This window comes from Sinohyriopsis cumingii, chromosome 6 (genome assembly GCF_028554795.1).
Source record: "Sinohyriopsis cumingii isolate HCF-2022 chromosome 6, ASM2855479v2, whole genome shotgun sequence".
Taxonomy (NCBI): Eukaryota; Metazoa; Mollusca; class Bivalvia; order Unionida; family Unionidae; genus Sinohyriopsis; species Sinohyriopsis cumingii.
In genome coordinates, this window is record NC_142966.1 from 51,545,756 (window position 1) to 51,570,720 (window position 24,965).

Genomic DNA, 24,965 nt, shown 5'->3' on the forward strand with positions numbered 1-24,965 from the left:
ACACTTGGTTTAGTCCTTGTTAAAAAGCACAAGTGGCATAAAACAGTTTGATTTTGGTGTAAAGTTTCTTGAGATATGTAAGTGTGCATTATCTTCCAATACTAAAACACCTGAATATAAATAACCTAAATATCACATGAAATTCACTAATGGTGGAACAGAAATTTCAGTGGTTGGAATTAAATTCAAAAGGAATATGAATATAAATTCTGCCATAACTGTAATGTTGATTTTAAGAAGAACTTCCTAAAAGTCAGTCAACATAGCAACTTTGAGAAGTTCTGGCAAGTAGTCAGCAACTTAAATTTACCCATAGGCAGGAAACGAACTTCTTGGTGGACACAATAGAGTTGTATTAACATTGCTACATTCCTGTGCAGACAGTGAATGTACATTTTCTTTTCTGAGGATAATTCAGGGTGACTCTAGAGGAAACATAATTTAAGTGACGAGATCATTAATGATGACGAAAATTGAAATTTTTATTAATTTGCATGCTAAAATTCAGATTAGTGAAAATCCTTCTGATTTGAAGTCAAAACTCCTTCCCAAATTTTGTAAATCTCCTGATCTGTGCTAATTCGATCTCTCTGTTACATGTTTGAACTTTTATATATATATACACACACACACACACACACATCTAAAATGTTTGTTTTTTATTGTACAACACTTGAATATTTGATATTTGTTAGAAAGAGTTTTTTTTCACATTTTGTCAGTGTATCCCCTAGGGGTGGAAGACTCTGTCAGAATTGGGGTCAGAATGAGTAAAAAAACAAACTTTGGCCTCAAAACTTGGGGTCAAATTAAAAAATTTGGTGTCCTTGAAGAACAAATGAGGGTAATGGAAAACACTGATATGGGAGGATGGTGTAAAAGATGGTGGACAAATTACAACAGAAGTAATTTGAAAAGAGTGTGGCTACATTGATAAAGCATATCTATCCTGTATCTTTTGAAGTACAACAGTTTCTCTTCACAGACATATCCGGTGAGGATAGCCAAACTCATTCTCTCAGACAAAATCTAAGAATTCATAGGCTGAATCGCTTATTTTTATTGAAATTTGCCAAATTTGAAAAATCTATTAAATTTCATGATTATTGTTTTATTTTTTTTTTGTTGCTGACTACTTAGTCACACTTTCAGTTAATAACTGTCCTTTGTTATTATGCCCCCACCATATTTGTATATGGAGGTTTAGTTTGGTTTTGTGGGTATTAATGCCATTTTCCATCACATGAGAGGCTATGGATGGGCTCTAATATATATGGTGGAGGAAGACCTTGTGAAGAACCACTGACCATGGAAAACTATTGGCAGATTTTCTTACATACACACATTGGTCAAGCAGAGTCTTGATCTTTATGGAGGGAGCACGACCTGTGTCATCCATCCCATCCCAGCCATTTATAATACGACCTGTCATCCATCCCATCCCAGCCATTTATAATATGACCTGTGTCCATCCATCCCATCCCATCCATTTATAATACGACCTGTCATCCATCCCATCCCAGCCATTTATAATATGACCTGTCGTCCATCCCATCCCAGCCATTTATAATATGACCTGTGTCCATCCATCCCATCCCAGCCATTTATAATACGACCTGTGTCGTCCATCCCATCCCAGCCATTTATAATATGACCTGTCATCCATCCCATCCCAGCCATTTATAATATGACCTGTGTCCATCCATCCCATCCCAGCCATTTATAATATGACCTGTCATCCATCCCATTTCAGCCATTTATAATATGACTGGTGTCCATCCATCCCATCCCATCCATTTATAATACGACCTGTCATCCATCCCATTTCAGCCATTTATAATACGACCTATGTCAATCCATCCTATCCCATCCATTGCAAATTTTAAGCTTATGTCTTTAAATTAAAAAGACTTTTCATATATATACTTACTTATAAGCCAAGTCAAACTGCAAGCAACAAAAATTCTGATCTGCCATAGCATAATGCACTCACAGATCAGGGTCTGTGTTGTTTGTTTCACTGATAACTCCTAACAAACTTCCCAGACCCAAATCTACCATTACATTATGCAATGCCAGCTCTGGGTCTGTGCAGTTTTGCAGTTGGACTCTTCTTATAAGTGAGTATATGCTGCAGGTCAGATGTGTTTTCCGCAACATTCTGACATATTTTCAAAAATGCTAACCTATAGATTTCAGTGTTCTGTCATAGTGTCAAACCTATTGACTTTCAAACTTAAAGCTTAGCTATACCGTTCTATAACAGTACACAGTCATTGTTCTGATATCATGAAAAATATGATAAGAAGTTTACAAGTAATTGAATGTGTGTATTAAATTAGTTAACAAGTAATCGAATATGTATATTAAATTAGTTAACAAGTAATTGAATATGTATATTAAATTAGTTAACAAGTAATTGAATATGTACATTAAATTAGTTAACAAGTAATCGAATATGTATATTAAATTAGTTAACAAGTAATTGAATATGTATATTAAATTAGTTAACAAGTAATTGAATATGTATATTAAATTAGTTGACAAGTAATCGAATATGTACATTAAATTAGTTAACAAGTAATTGAATATGTACATTAAATTAGTTAACAAGTAATTGAATATGTACATTAAATTAGTTAACAAGTAATTGAATATGTATATTAAATTAGTTAACAAGTAATCGAATATGTACATTAAATTAGTTAACAAGTAATCGAATATGTACATTAAATTAGTTAACAAGTAATTGAATATGTACATTAAATTAGTTAACAAGTAATCGAATATGTACATTAAATTAGTTAACAAGTAATCGAATATGTATATTAAATTAGTTAACAAGTAATCGAATATGTATATTAAATTAGTTAACAAGTAATTGAATATGTACATTAAATTAGTTAACAAGTAATTGAATATGTACATTAAATTAGTTAACAAGTAATTGAATATGTATATTAAATTAGTTAACAAGTAATCGAATATGTATATTAAATTAGTTAACAAGTAATCGAATATGTACATTAAATTAGTTAACAAGTAATTGAATATGTACATTAAATTAGTTAACAAGTAATTAAATATGTATATTAAATTAGTTAACAAGTAATCGAATATGTACATTAAATTAGTTAACAAGTAATCGAATATGTACATTAAATTAGTTAACAAGTAATTGAATATGTACATTAAATTAGTTAACAAGTAATTGAATATGTACATTAAATTAGTTAACAAGTAATTGAATATGTACATTAAATTAGTTAACAAGTAATTGAATATGTACATTAAATTAGTTAACAAGTAATCGAATATGTACATTAAATTAGTTAACAAGTAATTGAATATGTACATTAAATTAGTTTACAAGTACTTGAATGTATAATAAGTTTGTTGCAAGTAATTGTAGATTAAATTAGTTTACAAGTAATTGTATATTAAATTAGTTTAAAAGTCATTGGCTATATTGTAGACTAGTTACTAGTAATTATAAACATTAAATTACTTTACAATTGACAGTAAACATTAAATTAGTTTGCAACTAATTGTCTGTGTATAGTACATTAGTTTACAAGTAATTGACTGTATATTACATTAGTTTACAAAGATTTGACTGCACATTGCATTAGTTCACAATTAACTGTGTAAATGAAATTAGTTTACAAGTGATTGACTTTGTACATTATATTAGTTTACAAGTAATTGACTGTATAGTAGACATTGAATTAGTATACAGTTGTCAGTATACAATACATTTATTTGCAAGTAATTGACTATGCACATAAAATAAGTTTATCAAGTAATCAACTGTGTATGTTATATTAGTTTACAAGTAATTGACTGTACATTAGTTCATAAGTAATTGACTGTAAATTAAATTAGTTTATAGGTAATTGACTTCATAATATTATTTTACAAGTAATTGACTGTACATGTCATTAGTTACAAGATGTTGACTGTACATTACATTAGTTTACAAGTAATTAACTGTACATTGCCTTAACAAGTAATTGACTGTACATGTCATTAGTTACAAGATGTTGACTGTACATTACATTGGTTTACAAGTAATTAACTGTACATTGCCTTAACAAGTAATTGACTGTGTATGTTAAGTTAGTTTGTCAAGTAATTGGAAAAATAGTATTTTCATTGTGAGGTAAAGAAAATTTTCATTGTGACAATGGCTTGTATTAGTGTAATAACTAATCAACTAAAATGACATATTTGGGGTATACAATGAGTTTATCTTTAATTACATTTTACTTCTGCAGTTTCTTATTAAGTGAACCAAATAAAAGAAGCATTTCAATGGACTTAGTACATCAATCACTGAAAGAGGCTGATGATGTTGAAGAAAGTTGACTAAGGATTTCTTCTTCAAATACACATGCATGTTATGTATCCTTATGTATCCTTGCTGAAGATCTATGAAAGAAATGTATCTTGAGATGAAAAGTTGATTTTGTAAACATTTTCTCATAGATGGGCAGTTGTTATCATTTTAAATTGAGGACCTCAAACAAGTAGTCATATAATAGTGATTTAAGATGCTAATTGAGTACTGTATACTCGCTTATAAGACAAATCAAGCTGCAAGCTGGTATCTACAATCACATAATGCACCAGCAGATCTAGGTCTGTGCAGTTCGTTTGGAGTAATCAGTAGACAAACAACATAGACCCTCATCTGCAGGCACATTATGTTAAGGTTTCCAGCTATATGCAAGCCATGATGGGTCACATACACAATCCATACCTGGAGTTAATTAGCATTTTAATGTTGACTGCAGTACAATGTGATGTAGGCATTTCTTTGTATAGGTTAGTATATTCATTTTAGACAGCATGTCAGGATTTCTTGATTCTTCCAGTTTTGGTTTAACTACATGAATATTGTGTGGGTTTACTCATTTTCTAGCTTTTGTATAGCATTCAGAGAATTCTGGGTAGGTAAATGGGCCATTTTCCGACCTATATAACCTGTCCTGTGCATTTCTATGATAGTCACCCTGTTTCGTTCCGATGTCCATTCAGCTACTGATTAAAAAAACAGCTGCCATATTAATAGTAATAGCAAAACAAAGTTTTTTTATGAACATATTAGGACCAATAATACTCACTTTAAGTGATATATTAATGTGTTGGCATATAGAAACATTTTAAACCACAAACACTATGTAAACTGTACTAACCATGAGATAAAATGTTTTTTTCCTAGACATGATAGTATCCATATATGTATGTGCTCTAGAAATTTGCCACACAGTACTCTGTTGTAGAGACTAGTGATACTTCCTATTCATGTCTTAGCTTAAGGTTATATCATCGAGCACATTCAAAAATCAATATAACTTCTTAATTTTGCAGGTTCCTGCTGGATTGTTCATTCCCAGCTTGGCTATAGGAGCCACTTTAGGGAGAATTGTTGGAATCGGAGTAGAGCAGTTAGTTGTGTAAGTATGTTTACAATTTCAGGAGGAAACTTTTGGCATGGATTGTAACATGCCCTAGTTTCAGATTGTCTCCAAGTAGAAATATAAATTTCTACTTCTTTCCGCAGTACCATTTTTGTGAATTTTGTAGTTGCTACAGACCATGAAGTGAATTATATTCCTAACTGCCAATGTACGTGTGTGTTGGTTTGAATTTGTGCGCACAGGTTTATGAAGCTAATTAAACCAAAACATCCTCGGACTAAACATCTACTTTGAGGCAAATGATAAAAGCTAAACATGATGTAAAAATCCCCCCCTCATAGCATTTGAAACAAAGACAATGGACAAAATGGGCAAACGGCTTACAATACAAAGTAAAAATTTCCATGTACTAAGTGCAACCTTTTTCAGTGTTCGAGACCTCATTTGGAAGACCATCACAAATGCATTCAACATAATAAATAGCTGTTATTCAGTTGTTATTTCTTATCTTTACAATGGTATGAGGACTATAGTATGCAATGGCATCATACTCACTTCGCACCTTTGTGGAATCAGTTCAGTCCATTTTTTTGATAGCGTGCAAGGATAGATATGGTGTCACCCGTCCAAAGTCAAGTTTCCTCACTCGCCAAGACTACACAATGCTGACATCTGAGCAATTGAGAGAGTCTATTGTTTAAGCTGTTAGAAGCTGTCAACATGAATGCTGTAATTTCTTTACCAGTTTGTCAATTTTCCATCAACACATGGTCCATAAAAATCATGATTATTATTTTGTACTCTTAACTTTTGGTTATAAAATTTTTAATGCATTTGGATTTTTAAATCAAAAGATCAGTTTGTTTGAGAATTAAATTATATTTGTGAATATTTTACAACCAACAGAGTGAAGAAAAATTTAATATTGATGATCCTGTGTGTGTTTTGTAGGAGTCCTCAGTCTCTTGTTTACTTTTTGCATACTTAATCACAACACAAAAATGATAAGATTTTACACTTTATTTTTCATAATTAGAAAAAAATAATTTATGAAAAATAGGGCCAATAAAGTTTTATTGTAAGAGTCCCTCACTGTAACAAATGATTGTTGACTCAGTTCTGAATTTCATCCATAATTCATGTCACAGTAATATGATACTGCAGACATGTTTGAAAAATGCATTTTACTACCTTGGTTGTTTTTGTCTTTCAGAGCCAATCATGACAATCCATTTTTCTACAACATGTGTCGATCTCAGCAGCAGTGTACTATTACCCCAGGGCTTTATGCTATAGTGGGAGCTGCAGCCTTCCTGGGAGGGGTCACTCGAATGACAGGTTAGTATTTTCTAAGCAGAGCAGAACAGAGTAAAAACATTATTATTATTATTATTATTATTATTATTATTATTATTATAGCATCATGATCCTCATTTGAAGTTAAATTATTTTATTCCTGCAAGTTTTGTAAGAGTTATTGCCCTTGTCAACAAAAAGCAAAGTTATTGCCCCTTTTGATTTTAACTTTATGTAATAATAATATATGATACAACAATGTAACTGCAAGTAGTCCAGCAATTTACATTGGATTGCTGTGAAACTTCATACATGTTATGGTTATCTTCTGAAACTGCATATTACTCAAACATTTTGCTCTCAGTTTTTGCAAGAGTAGTCGAGTCGTTTGCTCTTTTTTATAAATAGAACTGGGTGCAGTATCGGAGACGATCTTGTAACAGCTCCAGGCCTAACTGTTATTGTTAGATTTCTGTGATACATATATTAGTCATCATCTAAAAATGTCCATATTATTCAGTTATTTTGTTCTCACCATTTTGGGGAAGGTATAGCTCATTTCAGCTTTCAGCTGGATGCTATCTACAACACAATCTTGTGACTGTGACTCGTCTTCCAGTTCACTGTGGATTGCTATGAAATTTGGTGCTTCATCAGGTCTTGCATATCACCTTTTTTATGGTGCTGAATTGTCTTACAGTGCTGGTGTACTGTAGAAGCATAATCAGTTAATAAATCATGCTTCGTCAGTAGATATGCTCTTTATTCAGTTACTGTGTTCTTCTGATATTTTCAGATTTATTGCCTTTAAACTGGATGCAGTATATATAAATCTTGCGACTGAAATTGTTCTCCAAGTCATATGAAAACATGCATATTTGTGTAACCCTACGCTCACATCCTGGGACATCACTGATGTCCAGTATGGTCACCACAGCAGCCATCTTGAAAATCTTGTTGCCAATGCTCTTCCTGAACAGATGGTCATGTTAGTTTGGGGTTTCACTCAAAGACTAATTACAGTGCCTACTACAGCAGTCATCTTGAAAATCTTGTTATTGTTACTCCTGAATAAGAATTCATTTTAGCATAGGGTTTTCACCAAAAGACTTGTGATGTCTTCATGTTGGCCCACAATGAAAATGCCACATTAGCCATCTGGAAAATCTTGTTATTGCTCCTGCTCCTGAATGAATGGTCATATAAAAAAATATAAGACTTTTTGTAATGTCTAGTCGGTCCTAAGTAAATACACCATAATTACCTTCTTGAAAATACTGTTACAATTTCTAGATAGAAAATCATATCGCCATTGGGTTTTCATCAGAACGCTTCTTATGATGTCTAGTTGCTCTTAACTGACAATGGTGCCAATCTCAACTTCCAGTATCATGACCATGACAGCCATTTTGAAAATCTGATCACCACAAAATGATATTTTCACCAGAAGATTAATTTCGTATCTAGTTGGTCTTAAATAAAAATGGTGCCAGTCAGACCTCAAATGCATTGGCTGTGGCAGCCATCTTGAAAATATTTTTATTGTCACATTTCCTCAATGAAAAGTCATAGCAAGCTTGGAATTTTCATGACAAGACTTAATATTGTGTCTTGTTAGTCCTGAAGGAAAATGATGCTGGTGTCCTCCATGGTGTCTATCTTGAAAATCTTGTTATCGCTGCTCCTACAGACCTGATGGGTTTATCAACATAGGGTTTTCACCAAAAGACTTCTTATGACATATAGATGCTCCTAAATGCAAATGGTGCCACTGTTATATGAAATATAGCTGCCATGATGACCATCTTGAAAATCTTGTTATAGCTGCCCTTTTGAATTAATGGATATTTTGGCATGGAGTTTAAACCAAAAGTCCTCTAATGATGTTTTATTTATCCTGAATGAAAATGAGGAAGATTTTACATCTAATATGGTCATCACAGTGGTTAATTTGCAAATCTTATCACTCAAGAACATCAGAGATGGACACTCAGCAGTTAAAAAGATGAAATGGTCATATCTTGAATTCCTGATGAATTCTTTTTGGACAGTACACGATCAGTCCTTTAAAGGAACATTGTTTTTAATGCCATTGTCTACCTTTGTGCCAATGGATTTTTATTAGACCTTGGGTGTTGGTCATGAAGAAACATGGAATATACCAGGTAATTGATATGCCAAAAGGTCAAATGTTAAGGGAGGGTCATGAGGGTATGCACAATTTATTGATGAGCTGATGAATTCTTTGCCACAATAGTTTGTTGCATTGATGTTTAAATGCTGTATTTATTTGAACAGGAATATAAAATAACAATTACCATCCTTTGATTTCTTATCTTCTTTCTACATTGCAAAGATGGAATATTTTTACTTTAATGTGTTTGTTTTCTTTAGTGGCACTGGTGGTGATAATGTTTGAGCTGACAGGAGGCCTGCAGTACATCGTCCCCTTGATGGCAGCTGTCATGACCAGTAAATGGGTTGGAGATGCTCTGGGCAAAGAAGGAATGTATCCTTGTTTGTTGAGATGAACTAGTTACGCGTAGAACACATACTGCATATAAAAAATGTTCTTTATTATGAAATTTTCACTATATATCACTGTTTGGAAAACCTGTATATCTTTTTATTAAGTCTGATATTAATTATTTGGAAGCAATTTACTAATTTCTATTGCATTTTAATAATTTGATTCCTTGAATTCAAATAAGGTTTTGTTTATAAGTTATACACACCTGTTTTCTTTCAGTTAAAGATATTCAGCATACCATATTCTGGATAATACATGTCATGTTTTTAATACACTCCTCTCATTTGTCAAGACTCACATGAAAATATCCAGTTTAAATTTAAAGTATTTTGATTCCAACATGCCTTGTGGAAAGGAAGTAGCTGCTATAACCTTCATACCATATCACAATTTTCTCTTGAACTTCCACAGTGCATGCCACGTACCTCATTGCCAACGTATTTTGTGGGTTAGATGTCTCAGAAATGGCTCTTTCATATGCTTTATTCAGCACAACTATATTTTCCTAGGTATCTTGTGTACAAAACAAGCACAGTTGGTTCATCTTTTCAAGGACATTGATGTGATCAAGCGTGTGCCAAATTCATCAGAGAAAATTTGCCTGTAGCTGTGTTTTTTAACAGCCTCTATAATAATTATCTCTAATGATGTTACATTATCGATTCATTTTTTCCAAATCTTTACATGGTAACCTATTCCTTCCAGTTTCAGTTCCTTCAGGGACTTGGGGTTACTCAAGGGCTCGATAGACATTTCAGCCGCCACTATTTCACAATGGATTTTCACCACAATCAAAATAGCATACCAGTCTCTTACTGATCAAGACCTTTCTTATGAAAGTTAGAGCCCGCAAGGTTCAAGCAATTGCTACCTCCTGGGCCTACCTTAATTATTCCTCCTTTTGGCATTTCCATACTACCTTTTCCTCCTTTTTACCTCAGCTTATTATCACAATAAAGCACAGGCATTTTTTTTTGTGGGGGGGGCCATCATTATAGCAAAGCATGTGACCCCATCATTATAACACAGCATGTGGCCCCATCATTATAACCCAGCATGTGGCCCCATCATTATAACACAGCATGTGACCCCATCATTATAACACAGCATGTGGCCCCATCATTATAACATGGCGTGTGACCCCATCATTATAACACAGCGTGTGACCCCATCATTATAACACAGCATGTGGCCCCATCATTATAACACAGCATGTGGCCCCATCATTATAATACAGCATGTGACCCAAATAAGTACCTTCATTCCATAACATGGACCTCTCCACCAGTGGTGAGTACTTTCCATTTTCTGTTTTTTTATCAGTTTTACGGAACATCAGCCAAACCTCCTTACTGACTAATTCAGCTAAACAATAGCGATGAGTAACCTATTGCTGCTAATAAAATGTAGTATTGGGGGGGGGGTAAACTAATTTTAATTATGCAATACTTACCAATAGCTATTGTCAGATGCCCTCCTCTCACCCTGCTCTGATGTCCTGATGTAATAATTGTCTATGAAAAAGATAACTATCTGTGCTTTTTTTACACATAACATACCAAGGACAAGGTGAGTTGCACAAGGAATATGTCATACTGACAACTCCTTACACTAAAGAAGGATGTATGCACATCAGATGGATGGTGCTGGGTTTTTTCAGCATGGAAAAGGAAGCCCAACAATAACTATAGGTAAGTGAACCATGTGCTTAAGCAGTAATGGCACAGTCACAAAGCGGAACATACACAGATTAGATGTGCGGTAGTATACTGTAAGGGACTGATCATTTATTGTATGGCACTAGAATTTTCTTTCTGACTGGGATATACTTTTTTTTCCTTCATTGCAAGATTTATTTATTTCTAGTAAAATCATGAATAGAATATGATATGTTGTTTTTTTTAATACTACAAGTTAGAGCAAGACAATTATTTTCAAGAATATAACCTCCCAAACCCTAGACCGTCCCTTGGTGAAAATTAAATGGTCTCTCATTGATAAAGACTTGACTAAAGTGGATGCTCTACAGAAACAAGGTAGTGACCAGTTTCAACACTTATAAAATATTGACAAGGGTTAGCATCAAAAGATGATGTCAGATGCATTGTGGGAAAGGTGTTTTTATATCAGACAAACAGTTTGACTTGGCGTATTCTGGAAATGTTTGTCTTGACTTTATTTAGCAGAAGGGGAAATATATTTGTCACTTTTTGATGGCAGCACCAGCATGATCAAGATTCTAAGTTTAAGTTTTTTCCTCAGGATTTATTTAGTAATTATAAATGATTGCTTAATATGTAGGATTGATTACATTCCATGAAACCCTTGTTTTTCTTAACTTGGTGTAGATATGAGGCACATATTCAACTGAATGGATATCCATACTTAAACAGTAAAGATGAGTTCACTCATACAACCATTGCAGCCGATGTTATGAGACCTAGGTAAGCTGTTTACAATTTGAATGCATTTAAATTGATACTAGTTTATAGTATGACACAGTCAAAATCACTGTTTCACAGAAGTCTTCTGTTTTATTCACAGGATCTTAATTTTCCCGGCTAATAAATAATGTTAGCAGAAAATCACACATAAGCCCTCTTCCTGTGCATTAGTACATCAGAATGTGAAACAAACAGCATATAACCCAGTATTGGAAGGCACACATTTGTGTTTTTCAGAACATACTTATATTAATATAGAACAAAATCTGTTAAAGCCATGTAAAATGTTCAAGGTGGGAGGAGTCAGTGTAAATCTTCTTTTCTATTTTTTCACAGCAGAGCTTTAAGTTTGCATGTATTTACCAGTAAAGCAATAACAGATATTTGTAGTTCTTGTGATAAGTTGGCAAAATTCTGTATGGATTATTGGTGTATTTGCTCACTTTTTACAGTACATGCATCATGGATTTTGGATTGACCATTCACTTGTTCAGATGTGGACACCACAGCAAAGGATTAAGTAGAGTTGGGTGTCCACTAAGTCTGTTGGATGTCTACTCAGTATCCTAGTATACTGTCATACAATTTTAATGCTGCTATGGGTTTTAGGGCATCCCCCATTGATTTTATTGCACCTGACATGACACATTAAGGAAACATCTGAGATACTCCATTGCTGTAAACATGACTTAGTCTAATCCTGTGTCAATTTCATACCTGTACCCAAGCAATCTACGTTAACATTTCTTGTAGTAATTGTCAATAATCTGGCTTAGGTAACAATCCTGATGAAATTGTGCAACAGAGGAAATAGAATCATGATGCCATGTTGTAAATATCTTGGACATCACCAATACCATTTGGACCATCTAGGCTATTTTTGGAAGAAAAAATATGCCCTAGATATATGTAAACACAGGCATTGGCAAAAAAATTATGCATTTTGTTTGCCAGAAATTTCTTCTCTCAACATAATACATAATCTTTTTGGACTATCTCAGGTATTTGTTAATTGGATTGACATGGGATTGACCTTGAAGTTATGAACAAAGAAATTGTTCAGTACATTTGCAATTTGGGTTAATCTTTGTTTTATAAATAGCTTAGATGGTCCAAATGGCAGGTATCAGCATAGATTAAGGGTATGATCCATAGGATTAACCAACCAACCCCTGATCTGTACAGTTAACCACACACATAACCCTAGTCCTATAATGTAGAATGTACAGGTCAATGAGCCGGCAAGAACGCCGGCTCAACTCCTTCCATATACGGTGCCTAAAACGCATCCTGAAAATCAGCTGGCAAGACCGTGTTCCACACAGCGAGATCCTGCAGCGTGCAAGAACCCCCAGCATGTACTCCCTGCTAATTAAACGCCGCCTTCGATGGCTGGGTCACGTCCGACGCATGGAGGATGGAAGGCTGCCAAAGGACATCTTATATGGACAGCTGGCCACTGGGATGAGAAGAGTCGGACGCCCCTCACTCCGTTTCAAAGATGTGTGCAAGAGGGACATGAAGGCATGCAACATTTCACCCGATGGCTGGGAAGAGCTGGCTGAGGACCGAGGCACCTGGAGACTGATGGTAAACAATGGCATATCAGTCGCTGATGCAAGGAGAGGCCAGTTGGTGGCAGAGAAACGTAAGAGAAAGAAGAACGCAACAGCAACCACAGTAATGCAGACTTCCCAGTATGTCTGCACCAACTGCAGTAGGGACTGTCACTCACGTATAGGCCTGCACAGCCACAGCAGACGTTGCCAACAGAGACAGGCAACACCCCAAGGGCGCTATTCGCATGGTCTTTCGAGACCGAGTCGCCAATGATGATGATGATGATGACAGGTCAATATATATGATTAGATATATACATTCCCTTGAACAAATTACACCTAGTTCAACCAAATTAAGCATTCCTCAGCAACTATTGCTCTTAAACCAGTTGAAACAGTGGCCAACAAAAACCACAACCTCTTGTTTGTGGGGGGATTCACTTCAGTCAGATGAATATAGTATGAATAAAGCAGTTTGACTCGAAGCTCTGCAGCTTGTAAGTATTAACTGCCATCAACGTAAGATATTCCTGAAAATGGGTCTCCAGTTGTGCTAGCAAAAGGAAACAGTGCTACATCGTAATGAGTATTAGGGCAGTAATCAGTCTCCCCCAACCCACCATCATTCATGCATATCAGGATTGACATTTTACACTGTAGGACTACCCCAACCCCTGCCCCATAATAGTATGTACACAGGATAAGTGCCTAGACATTTCCCTGTTCATAGACTAAATGCACCTACAAGCACACACAAGTAGAAATCTGTGATATGCTTGCTTCGTATCAGTCAGTACTTCAATTCTCTGTTTCGTTAAATGATATTACATAAAATGCCTAATCTTGCATGATTTCCCTCTACTTTCCATAATATTTCCAAGACCTATTTTAAAAAAGTTATTGAATGAAGTAAAACCAAAAACACACCATCATTAACATTCCACAAATCCGTAAGACATTCATGTAAGGTAGATGAGGGCAGTCAAACTTAATTTGTCCACTCTGAGTCAAGACCACCAGATGGACACAGTGGGGAAAGCTTAAAAGTCCGCCATGCTGTTTGAGCATTATCCAGAATCTGTGATGTGTGTACTGTTCCTTTTTGAGTGAGACCCTGCATATAATATGATGTTTGGGAACACCAGAGAGCAATCATCCTATATACCATATGTCCATCTTGTAATGTATATATACAATACTGCTGCAAGTCAGTTAACTGCTTATTCCCTGGTTCAACACCATTGTGGTAGGATTGTTGGGTGTATAGGAGTGAGTGCAAAACAGTGTGCTTCATTGGTACAGACTCCATTTTAAATCAGTGCATATAAAATAAGAAATAGTGAAAATAAATAGTGACAGAGTGGCTGCCTCTTTAGTATTTGACTTGAATCAGAGATACATGCATTGGGACATACTAGTATATCAGGAATATTTAAAGTACAGTATTGACACATATACAGTGAATCTATAATACTTCCATCGAAAATATGCACAAAGAAGTATAATACTTAGTCATTTTGTCATAGACCACAATTTGTCTGAATTCAATGCAAAAATAAGCCCAAAATTGACAGAAAGAAATATAAGGAAAATCTGCAGCTCAAGATTTTGAAGTGTTGTCTGTATAAATTTCAAACACTAGAATTTTCTCAGATTCATTGCAAATCAAAATACTGTTTTAATTCCTTGCTAATAATCTTGCTCCAAGTTATGACACACTATCAGCAAAACCAATCTCTTTGCACTTATTGAGGGACAGATATCAGGACCTTACTGTCTTCTGAAGAACTAGTGGATTTTAGCGGCTTCTTGTTGCTGTCGTGTTTGCTTTTGCAAAGTCAAGCGTATTTGTCAGTGCAACAATTCTGCATCATCAGCATCCTGAAAGTCCAGCCTTAAACTTTGGATTTCTCCTGTTATTTTTGGTAGTTGATTATCAGTCTCACTTAACTCAGGTGTAACATTCTCTTTGTCATTATCTCTATCATCAGTGGCTTGAATTTCCTTGACATTTTCAGTAATTGTTTTGCATCTGAATCTTGGACTATAATTAGATAGTCATTATCGCAAGTCAGCCATTCATACATGCTCTCCCTTGACTGCACTCACACCCCAAATACCTTCTTGGCCTTCTCCGAAAGATCTTTAAAAAACAGTTTCATCATCATTGCTGATTTTGCCAGGGTTATGCTTTCTAGCTGAAAATGCTGCCTCAGTCCCTTCTCCAATCATTTCTCAATGCAACTGGGTGACTAATGTCCAAGGTATGTCACCACTTTCTAAATAGGGTCTCCAGGACTGAAGCTTTGTCTGCAACAATCTTTTTGTCAGTTTTCATTAGTTGTTTATTTAAAATATGGAAATCATGCTCTGATCACATGGCTGGATCCTGGAAGTGGTATTCTTAGAGAGGAAGCTGACCTTTACCTTTCAGTTCCAACTAACCAGGCTGTATGCAATGGATGTACAGGGAGGTTGTCCTGCAGTAACCAATGCCTCAAGTTCTACCTTCACATGTCTCAGGTGTGATCAAATTGCCAATATAAATTCATATTGCAACTGCTGTTAAAACAAGCTTTTGTAATTGATGTATTTCTAAATTGCCTTCAGTTGCTCACTTCCATGCATCTCCATGACCATGTCTCTTTCTTTGGCTTCTTCCATCTTCCATTCTCAGACAGTAGCCTCATGAACACCTAAATCTTAAGCTTATTACAATCATTGAACACTTTACTTAATCCTGTCCAGGGCCTCAAGCTTCTTTTTGATAATAAAAGCTTTACATTTCCATGTACCTTTATCCACTGCAATCGTTGAACACTTTACTTATTCCTGTCCAGGGCCTCAGGCTTCTTTTTGATAATAAAAGCTTTACATTTCCATGTACTTTTATCCACTGCAATCATTGAACACTTTACTTATTCCTGTCCAGGGCCTCAGGCTTCTTTTTGATAATAAAAGCTTTACATTTCCATGTACCTTTATCCACTGCAATCATTGAACACTTTACTTATTCCTGTCCAGGGCCTCAAGCTTCTTTTTGATAATAAAAGCTTTACATTTCCATGTACCATTATCCACTGCAATCATTGAATGCTTTACTTATTCCTGTCCAGGGCCTCAGGCTTCTTTTTGATAATAAAAGCTTTACATTTCCATGTACCATTATCCACTGCAATCATTGAACACTTTACTTATTCCTGTCCAGGGCCTCAAGCTTCTTTTTGATAATAAAAGTTTTACATTTCCATGTATCTTTATCCACTGCAATCATTGAACACTTTACTTATTCCTGTCCAGGGCCTCAAGCTTCTTTTTGATAATAAAAGCTTTACATTTCCATGTATCTTTATTAGGGCTGTCAAAAATCACGAGATACCAACCCGGGTACCCGTTGCAAAATTTAACGGGTACCCAGGTACCCGTTAGCACATGAATGATATGTACAACCATAGACCAATTAATTGTTATCCCCATTTCTTTAATATTTTATATGGCAATAGAGGCTAACCATGCAATGCACTACTCGGTCTGATGCATCCGCACCGATGTAGCTGCGAATGATCTGACCGCACGCTATTAATTAATAAATTTATTTAGAATGACCTTTGTACACAGATGGTAGGTATAATCCAACTTTTAATGATCACTGTGATCAGCCGCGTTAAATCCTTTAGAACACTCACCTTTTTTTTAAGTATAAGTCCTTGTTAGAACAGACCACGTTTATTCATCGGCATGTAAAGCAGCTTTACCACATGTCAAGAGTAATGCGTTAAAACCGTCTTTGTGTGTGTGTGTGTGTGTGTGTGTGTATGAAGATTTCAAGGTGTCTAGGTGATAATTGTTCATAATATAAATTGTGGGATTTCTTCGACATGTGTGTTAGGAAATCAAAGGTATCCATCTGGATTTCATTAAAAGAGCACGCAATGTACCGATCATTTAGCACCCACAATCAATAGTTATCGTCTACAAAGAGGTTTATTACCTGTAGAACAATGCTATGTTTTAACCTTGGTATATAATGCCTCGGGGATAACGGTTTGTCCTGTTGCACAATTTCAATGAATTTTATTAATCCAAGCAGACTCTCTGATGTATTGTTTATTTATATTAAGCAGGGATCTGGTTTCTAATTAAAGCCATAACTGTCACACCTGTTTGAAGTGGTTGGCGAGTGTGGCGATTTTTTTTTTACGGGTACCCACGTTTACGTTTCAATACCCGGGTTTTTCAATACGGTCGGGTACCCGGGTACCCGAGTACCCGTTGACAGCCCTAATCTTTATCCACTGCAATCATTGAACACTTTACTTATTCCTGTCCAGGGCCTCAAGCTACTTTTTGATAAGAAAAGCTTTACATTTCCATGTACCATTATCCACTGCAATCATTGAACACTTTACTTATTCCTGTCCAGGGCCTCAAGCTTCGTTTTGATAATAAAAGCTTTACATTTCCATGTACCATTATCCACTGCAATCACTGAACACTTTACTTATTCCTGTCCAGGGCCTCAAGCTTCTTTTTTGATAATAAAAGCTTTACATTTCCATGTACCATTATCCACTGCAAAGCATTCACTAATTAATACTATGACGCCTTGTTGTTCAACTACTACATGCACGGCATGTTGGCAGATAATTGGGTCATTCATGTAAAGAATGGATGATGTTATTTGCTGGTCAATTGATTGTGTGACGATTGTCCGAGAACTCCACCAAGCCACATGTGTATGATGCACGGCTTTCATTTTTTGATGTTTTTATAAATCAGTGCCCCAAAAAATTCACAATGTTTAGCTGTGAGGTTGACTTTGATATTAGTATTTGCTTAATTAACTACTAATTGATAATGTAATTGGCTTATAAATTTGGGTGAGAAATGTTTTTGAACTACCATATTGATTGGTGCATAGTTTTCTATATGCCATTTGACTGAGCAAAAAGCTGTTGGTCATTGTTTGTCCTAGATTCATCAGTAGCTGTACATAGGATGCATTGAAAATGAAAAAGACTTAATCGCTTTATTGTTCATGGTTTAGTAATACATCTAACTAGATTATCAGCTTTTCAAAAGAGCTGACTTCATTAAAATATAAGTGGAGATCAAACTGCATTGATTGCATAGACACAGTCATGGTGATAAGAGATTTTGGCCAAATTATTAAATCAACTTTTGTTTACTGTGGCACAAAACTTGAAGAAATGACCAAAATTATTGTAAAATTTTGGAGCCATGCTGCCACAATGCCGTGTTTATGTTATACAGAAGCATGCTATTGCAGGGTTTTACTCTACTTGTACCAGATTACACTTGCTTTAATTGCCACTGATTTAAATGCCAGCTTTATCGAAACTTTCTGTTTCAAAGCAATAGATCTTATTCACTTCTTAGTAGGAAGGATTAGTTTTATTCTACATAATTCTCAATATATCTACCATTGTCTCAATATATCTACCATTGTCTCCGTATGTCTACCATTGTCTCCAAAATAAACCTAAGATGTGATATTTTCACATGAACATATCTCTCTTTAAAAAAACTTTACATTATAAACTATTTCTATAGGGAAAATTCTCCTTTCTTGAGGTAGGTATTGTATTGCATTTATCATTAAGAATGTCATGTTGAATTTACTGCTTATAGTTTTTTTTTTACCTATTTAATTAACACATATGAAACTACATCTTACACCTGATGCACTTAATCCTAGTTGTGATAGATTGTTACTGCTGAGGAACAGGGAGACCAAATGAAACAAATTGCATAATTTATTAGTTATGCAAGCTATAAAAAAAATCATATGCTTGTATCATACACATGCTACAGGCATATTGTACAGTTAAAATACATATGCTGAAGATGAGAATCAAGCACAGTACTAGAGATTCTCAGGCCTAACACTGGCATACTTAAAGCGTCCAAAGAGGTTACTTGTTTAAATTAGTACCATTGTAATTAAACAGTAGATTAAGCATAAGTGTAATAAGGTGTATTACAGGCATAAATCATACCAAAGTACAGGTATAAACCACACTATAGTGCAAGCATATAAACCATACCAAAGTAAAAATGTATAAATACAGACATAAAACCCATGTATAAACAGAATGCATGGTATAAATGTACAACACAGACATAAACCAAACCCAGAGTACAGGTGTAAAACACAGGCACAAACCAAACACAGAGTACAGGTTTAAAATGCAAGCATTATTCTGGCATATTATACTGACTTCATGTGTTGAATTCTTTTTAAAGTGTAATTCACTGGCTGCCTCTGCCGCATAGATGGGGCATCTGTGGGAAAGCCTGCAAAGATAAACTCATGTAATAAACGTGGTTCAGTGCATGATGTTGATGATCTCATCAGGTCATTACATCTGCACCATGTTATCTTTAAAAGTTAAATACATCAGTTCACAGTCACAAGCTAGAGCTCTTGAAGTAGCAAGAAAGACCAAACAAAGTTTCAACAAGAATAGAATATTTTATTTTTTAAATAATAGCTCATTTTGAACATGAGATTTTGCTTTCATTTTATCACAGCATTCACTTTTTCTTCCTTGCTTTCATTTACTGTATATTTTATATAGCTGTTAGCTCTCTGCCCAGTTCTTTTGTCAGAAATATGTATGTATTGATTTCGCTGAAAGTTTGTTATTTCATTTTTTGCCAAGAAAATACATGTATTATTATTGTTATTATTGTTATTACAGCTTACCTTGACTTAAGGATAATTGCATTCCCACGAGTGGTAGTGTACCTCAAAATTGCATTCCTTGAAATTTTTGGTTTCACTGCCTTCAGTTTTTCTTGAAAAATACAAAATTCAGTTAATTTTAAATCAAAATTATTTTAACCATTTATGAATCTGAGTATTTTTTCTTTTAAACAAATAATTTCCTTCTTTTATAGTCTTCACTAAAAAAAGCAAATATTAAAAGAAATTCATGTGAAATCATGTTTGCAAAGAATTTGATATGTTGAAATCGCAAAAGTCTTTGGATACCTGTATTAATGTTATTATTATTATTATTATTATTATTATTATTATTATCACTCCATTTGAAACATGAGTACTAAATTTACAAAAATAGTAAAATTGTAAATATATTGAACAGCTAAGACTAAAAAAAATCAGTTAAATGTTGCTTTTTATAGCAAAATGTCAATTCATGGTTTAGAGTTTAAGGTCCAGTTTATTTCAGAACAATGCACCAAATATAAATGTCTCTTTAATAGGTTATTGAAATACTTGATCTGTGATGTAAAATTGATTTTAAAAATGTGTAAATCATAATATATAGTATGTGACAGACTATATATACGTGTGTGTGTGTGTGTGTGTGTATGTATATATGTATGTGTATATATATATATATATATATATATATATATATATATATATATATATATATATATATATATAATTCTTGATATTTAATTATGAATGATGACTTGTGAGGGAAATGAACACTCTTGCTACCGGAGAAAATTAGCTTTTTCTCTTTTCTGTGTCTTTTTATCTGCACACCTTTCAAACTCATGACCTTAGACAGTGGATCAAGGTCATCAAATATAGAAAACAAATATAAGTACATGATACTGTACGCCACATTATAACACTGTTCATGTGAGTCATGGGCCTTCATTGGCTGACCTGTTATAGGATTTTGCCCAAACAGTAAGAACTTGTTCTCATATGTTCTCAGCTGTTCCTGAGTGTTCTTTCCAAAGCAACTAGAGTTGATCTTGGAATAAAAAACATGGTGGATCGATGCTTGGCATGTTCTGCCATCATTGTCCATGTCTGCTCACCTCAGAGGTTGTGTGGGATTTCAACCCAAATATGGGGTTCTTAATGGTTTTCAAAATGATTTATTGGCATTTGGTTGAAACGAACCACAAGACCATTATACAGTGTACTTTGATTGAGAAATCATTCTTATGTCTTGCCTAAAGACACCTGTTGAATGTACCACCATATGGTGAGTCTGCCTTCAAATAAAGTGCATATACATAAAATTTAAGACTACTTAATGAAATGGCATCTGTGACCACAGTCAGCTGATAGCTGGTATGATAATAATGAATGTAATAGTGAGGTAGGAATGTAAACAAAAATATACTGATACCAAAAAACACATTAAAAAAATACATAGAATTGTAGATTTTAGAAACAAACTGAAAAAATGATTCAGTAGACACTGTTGTCTATGGTACACTATTGGGTGAAAAGGGTAACATGGTTGCTTTTAATTGACTGACAAAATAACAGTTGATCAATAAAATATTAGATTAAAGATTGTTAATTAGATTTCCTCATTATCATGCTCATACAGCTCAATCACATCAACTTTACTCACTGTATTTTTCCACCCTTTCATAACACACTAATGAAATCCACAGTTGTGAAATTGCATAAGAAATATGATAGTAAAATACAAAATACAACAAAAATATCCACACTTTATGTTGACAGTATTTCTTGCACATCAGCTACCCATGACCAGACAGGAGCATGTCCATATGTCCGATTTTTCTTAACGTTGAATAACTGATATGTCCATGTGTCCGAGTTTTCATAATGTTGAATAGCTGACATGTTGTCCATGAAATACATTTATACTACAGCCACGTAAGAAGCTTAATGTGTAAGACATCTTGCTAGACATGTGGATTTTACTCTGCATGGTCATGTGGGTCAAGTAGGCATGGCCCAGTGAGAGACACCTCACTGCAAACCATTATGTTTTATATTTCACACATGATTTGCAGCAACTTTGTGAAATTTCTTTCACAAGCTAAGGAAAGTTAGGAATGTAATTGGCCAATGAGAACATTTGTGCTTCCTCTTCCTCTGCAGTAAAAAAGAAATATGTCTAACAATAAACGTAATTATACTAATATTCTTGATGATTCAGTTTTAATCTGAATGTAAAGAAAAACATTATGTCATATTGTGTTACTTTTCCTATTGGGTCTGTACTGTCCAAGAACATTTAATGCATTTTGCTTTGTTTTTACTAAATTCATTGGACCATAGAAATCAGAACAGGTTACATTGATCTAAGAAGGTACAGTCAATATCAAAACCAGGACATAATGTGTTTACAATCAGCATTTGCTAGCAATAAAACTTAACTCTTGTTTTTTAAAACCAGCTTATTACTAATGTAAATTCTGAATTTTGCTTTCCACACCCACCGAAGATGTTGGCGTTATGGCCTTGGAGTGTAAGTGATGCTTGTTGTCTAGGTGCAGTATGCCACTTCTTTGTTTGTATCATGCAGACTGCGGCTCTTTATGTTTACATCTCCTCAAATAACAAAAGTCTTAAACTTAATTGTCTGGAATGGTTTGTAAACTATCATATCTGTTCTGCATTTGATGGCATGGTCATTTTCTCATGTTCTTGCAACATGATTTCACAAAGAAATTTCTTTTCCAATGTGTACTGTTTGCATTGGTAGATGATTTGAGTACAGAAAAAAAAAACAACAAAAGTTCAATTGATTAAAATACATTTTAAGTGCCAGAACAAGGACAGCGTTAAACCTTGTATTTGAATCTCTCAAAAGCGAGCTAACGTAACTTCATGACATTTCATTGTATCATTGCTGCTATAATAATAATAATAATAATAATAATAATAATAATGATAATAATAATAATAATAATGAGGAATTTGTATAGTGCCTAAATTTTAGAAGCTCTAAGCACTTTGCAACATTAGACAACACCTAAAACATTTTTTAAAAACACACAAAAAAACATATAATGATATGAATTTCAAAAAATTCTTTGGTAAAGCTTGAACACAAGTTCCAGGCTAAATTTTCATCAACAGTATATAAGTGTGAATTTAAGCTTAAGTCATCTAAAATCCATTAATATCATTGGCTGAAAATATAAAGTTCTGACTTAAAATTGTCCAATCAGATGTATCAGGTCTAAAATAACCATTTTTCTTTGTTGGTAAAGTTGGAGCCTTAATTATGGGCAATTTTAATAGCAGATTATTAATTTATTAGAGTTTTCTAAATTCTTATATAATTTTCTATACAACTGTAACATATTTATTTATGTGAATCACTATGCTAAAATCTTTTGGGCCAAGTGTTTTTATGGCATGTATTTAAATATTCTCGATAGATGACATATCTGTTTAATATTATTAATGGTAAAAACAATGTTGCCCATGAATGAATTAAAATCATCTGTGCCGTTCTTGCATTTTCAAAACCTAGATGGTGCATTTCTACAGGATGAAATGTTCTTATGTACCTTCCCAAAGCTTGTGTTATAAATTTGTTATACACCTGTATATATGGGTTTACTGCAATACAACTTTGATGATAGTTCTGTAGTTAGGACTAAATCTTTGATTTCTTCTTCAAATATATTACCAAGTCATACTATGTCAGGAGTACATCCACTACCTTTCAAATCCAGCCATTACAAGCTAAAAATATTTGCCATGTTTTGGCTGTTTTTTCAAATCCAGCCCTTACAAGCTAAAAATATTTGCCATGTTTTGGCGTTTTAGCCACAGAAGTGCAAAAGGTTATCAGTTGGTCATTGATGTTGTTAGGTTTAATGGTAGTTTAACACATTGTGGCTTTATCTTGCCTAAGAAATAAAAGCTAAATGTCTTTTCTAAATACACACCAAAGCAGTCTACCAAGGCTGGCATGGGTGGGGATTGAACCCATGACCCTTGGATTATGAGTTTGACAATCTACCAACTGAGCTACCACGTATCCTCATATGCTTGTTAAGGTGGAAGTCAGATGAGTTATCTCCCCATGTATAGAATGCTTAGTACTAAATCCTTTCAGTTGTAATTTACTATTTCCACTCATGCTGGGAACCATGTATTTTTTCTCAAGACTTTGCAAATACCAAATTCATTTGTGCCTTTGCATTGATTAGCTATTTGTGGGAATTTTCTCACACCAAGGAAGTATACTCTGCCTGTTTTATTGTCTATTTGTCATTCTGTGGTCCTCATAAGTGAATATTTTGCATCTGTATAACTTAATATGGTAAGTGTGTGCACCCTCCTAATTGCCTGCTCTGTGGTCTGTACTGCTTTAATCTAAACTTGTTTATGAATTTTGTCAAGTAATTTTTCTGTTATTAACCCAGTTTGTCATTGGCCAGTAGAGTTTGGGGATAGCCTTTTTTCCGTCTGCCTTCATGTTTCATCCATATGTCTGTTTGCACAAGTTCATTATCACTAATACTCCTAAACTGCATGAAGGATTACTGTGAAACTTTACACACTCATTCATCAGATGGTCTAATCAGTCAGAAATTAAAATGATGCTACTTGGACATCTAATATGGCCACCTTAGTGGTCATTTGAAATTCTTTTTATTGCTTCTTCTCAAGAACAAAGCAGAAAGTCATATTGACATTGGATTTTCACTAGAAGACGTCTCATTTTGCCCGGTTGGTCTTAGACAGAAGTGGTGCAAATCTGACTTCCAGTATAGTCACTTCAGCAGCCATCTTGAAAAGTTTGTTATAGCTACTTATCCTGAATGTATGGCCATATTAACATAGAGTTTTCACTGAAAGGCTACTTGTGATGTCTGGTTGGTCCTGAATGAGAATGGTCCTGATTTGATATCCAATCTGACCATCTTGGTGGCCATCTTGATAATCTTGTCATCACTGCTTTTGAATTGATGGTCA

The 24,965-nt window shown here is 34.4% G+C and overlaps 1 protein-coding gene across 7 annotated transcripts in view; it reads left to right on the forward strand.

The window, feature by feature from the left end:
* The window catches only part of LOC149796924 (H(+)/Cl(-) exchange transporter 3-like), a 178,279-nt gene that overhangs the window by 119,407 nt on the left and 33,907 nt on the right, over window positions 1-24,965 (forward strand). For 5 of the 7 annotated variants that reach the window (XM_089961593.1, XM_089961600.1, XM_089961596.1 and 2 more), the window contains 5 exons: window positions 5,374-5,459; window positions 6,637-6,761; window positions 9,114-9,228; window positions 11,598-11,693; window positions 22,474-22,497. In XM_089961593.1, the coding sequence (XP_089817719.1) occupies window positions 5,374-5,459; window positions 6,637-6,761; window positions 9,114-9,228; window positions 11,598-11,693; window positions 22,474-22,497 (446 nt within the window). Of the gene's footprint in view, window positions 1-5,373; window positions 5,460-6,636; window positions 6,762-9,113; window positions 9,229-11,597; window positions 11,694-18,826; window positions 18,848-22,473; window positions 22,498-24,965 lie in introns of all 7 variants that reach the window. The other 2 variants (XM_089961594.1, XM_089961595.1) reach the window with 2 other exon arrangements.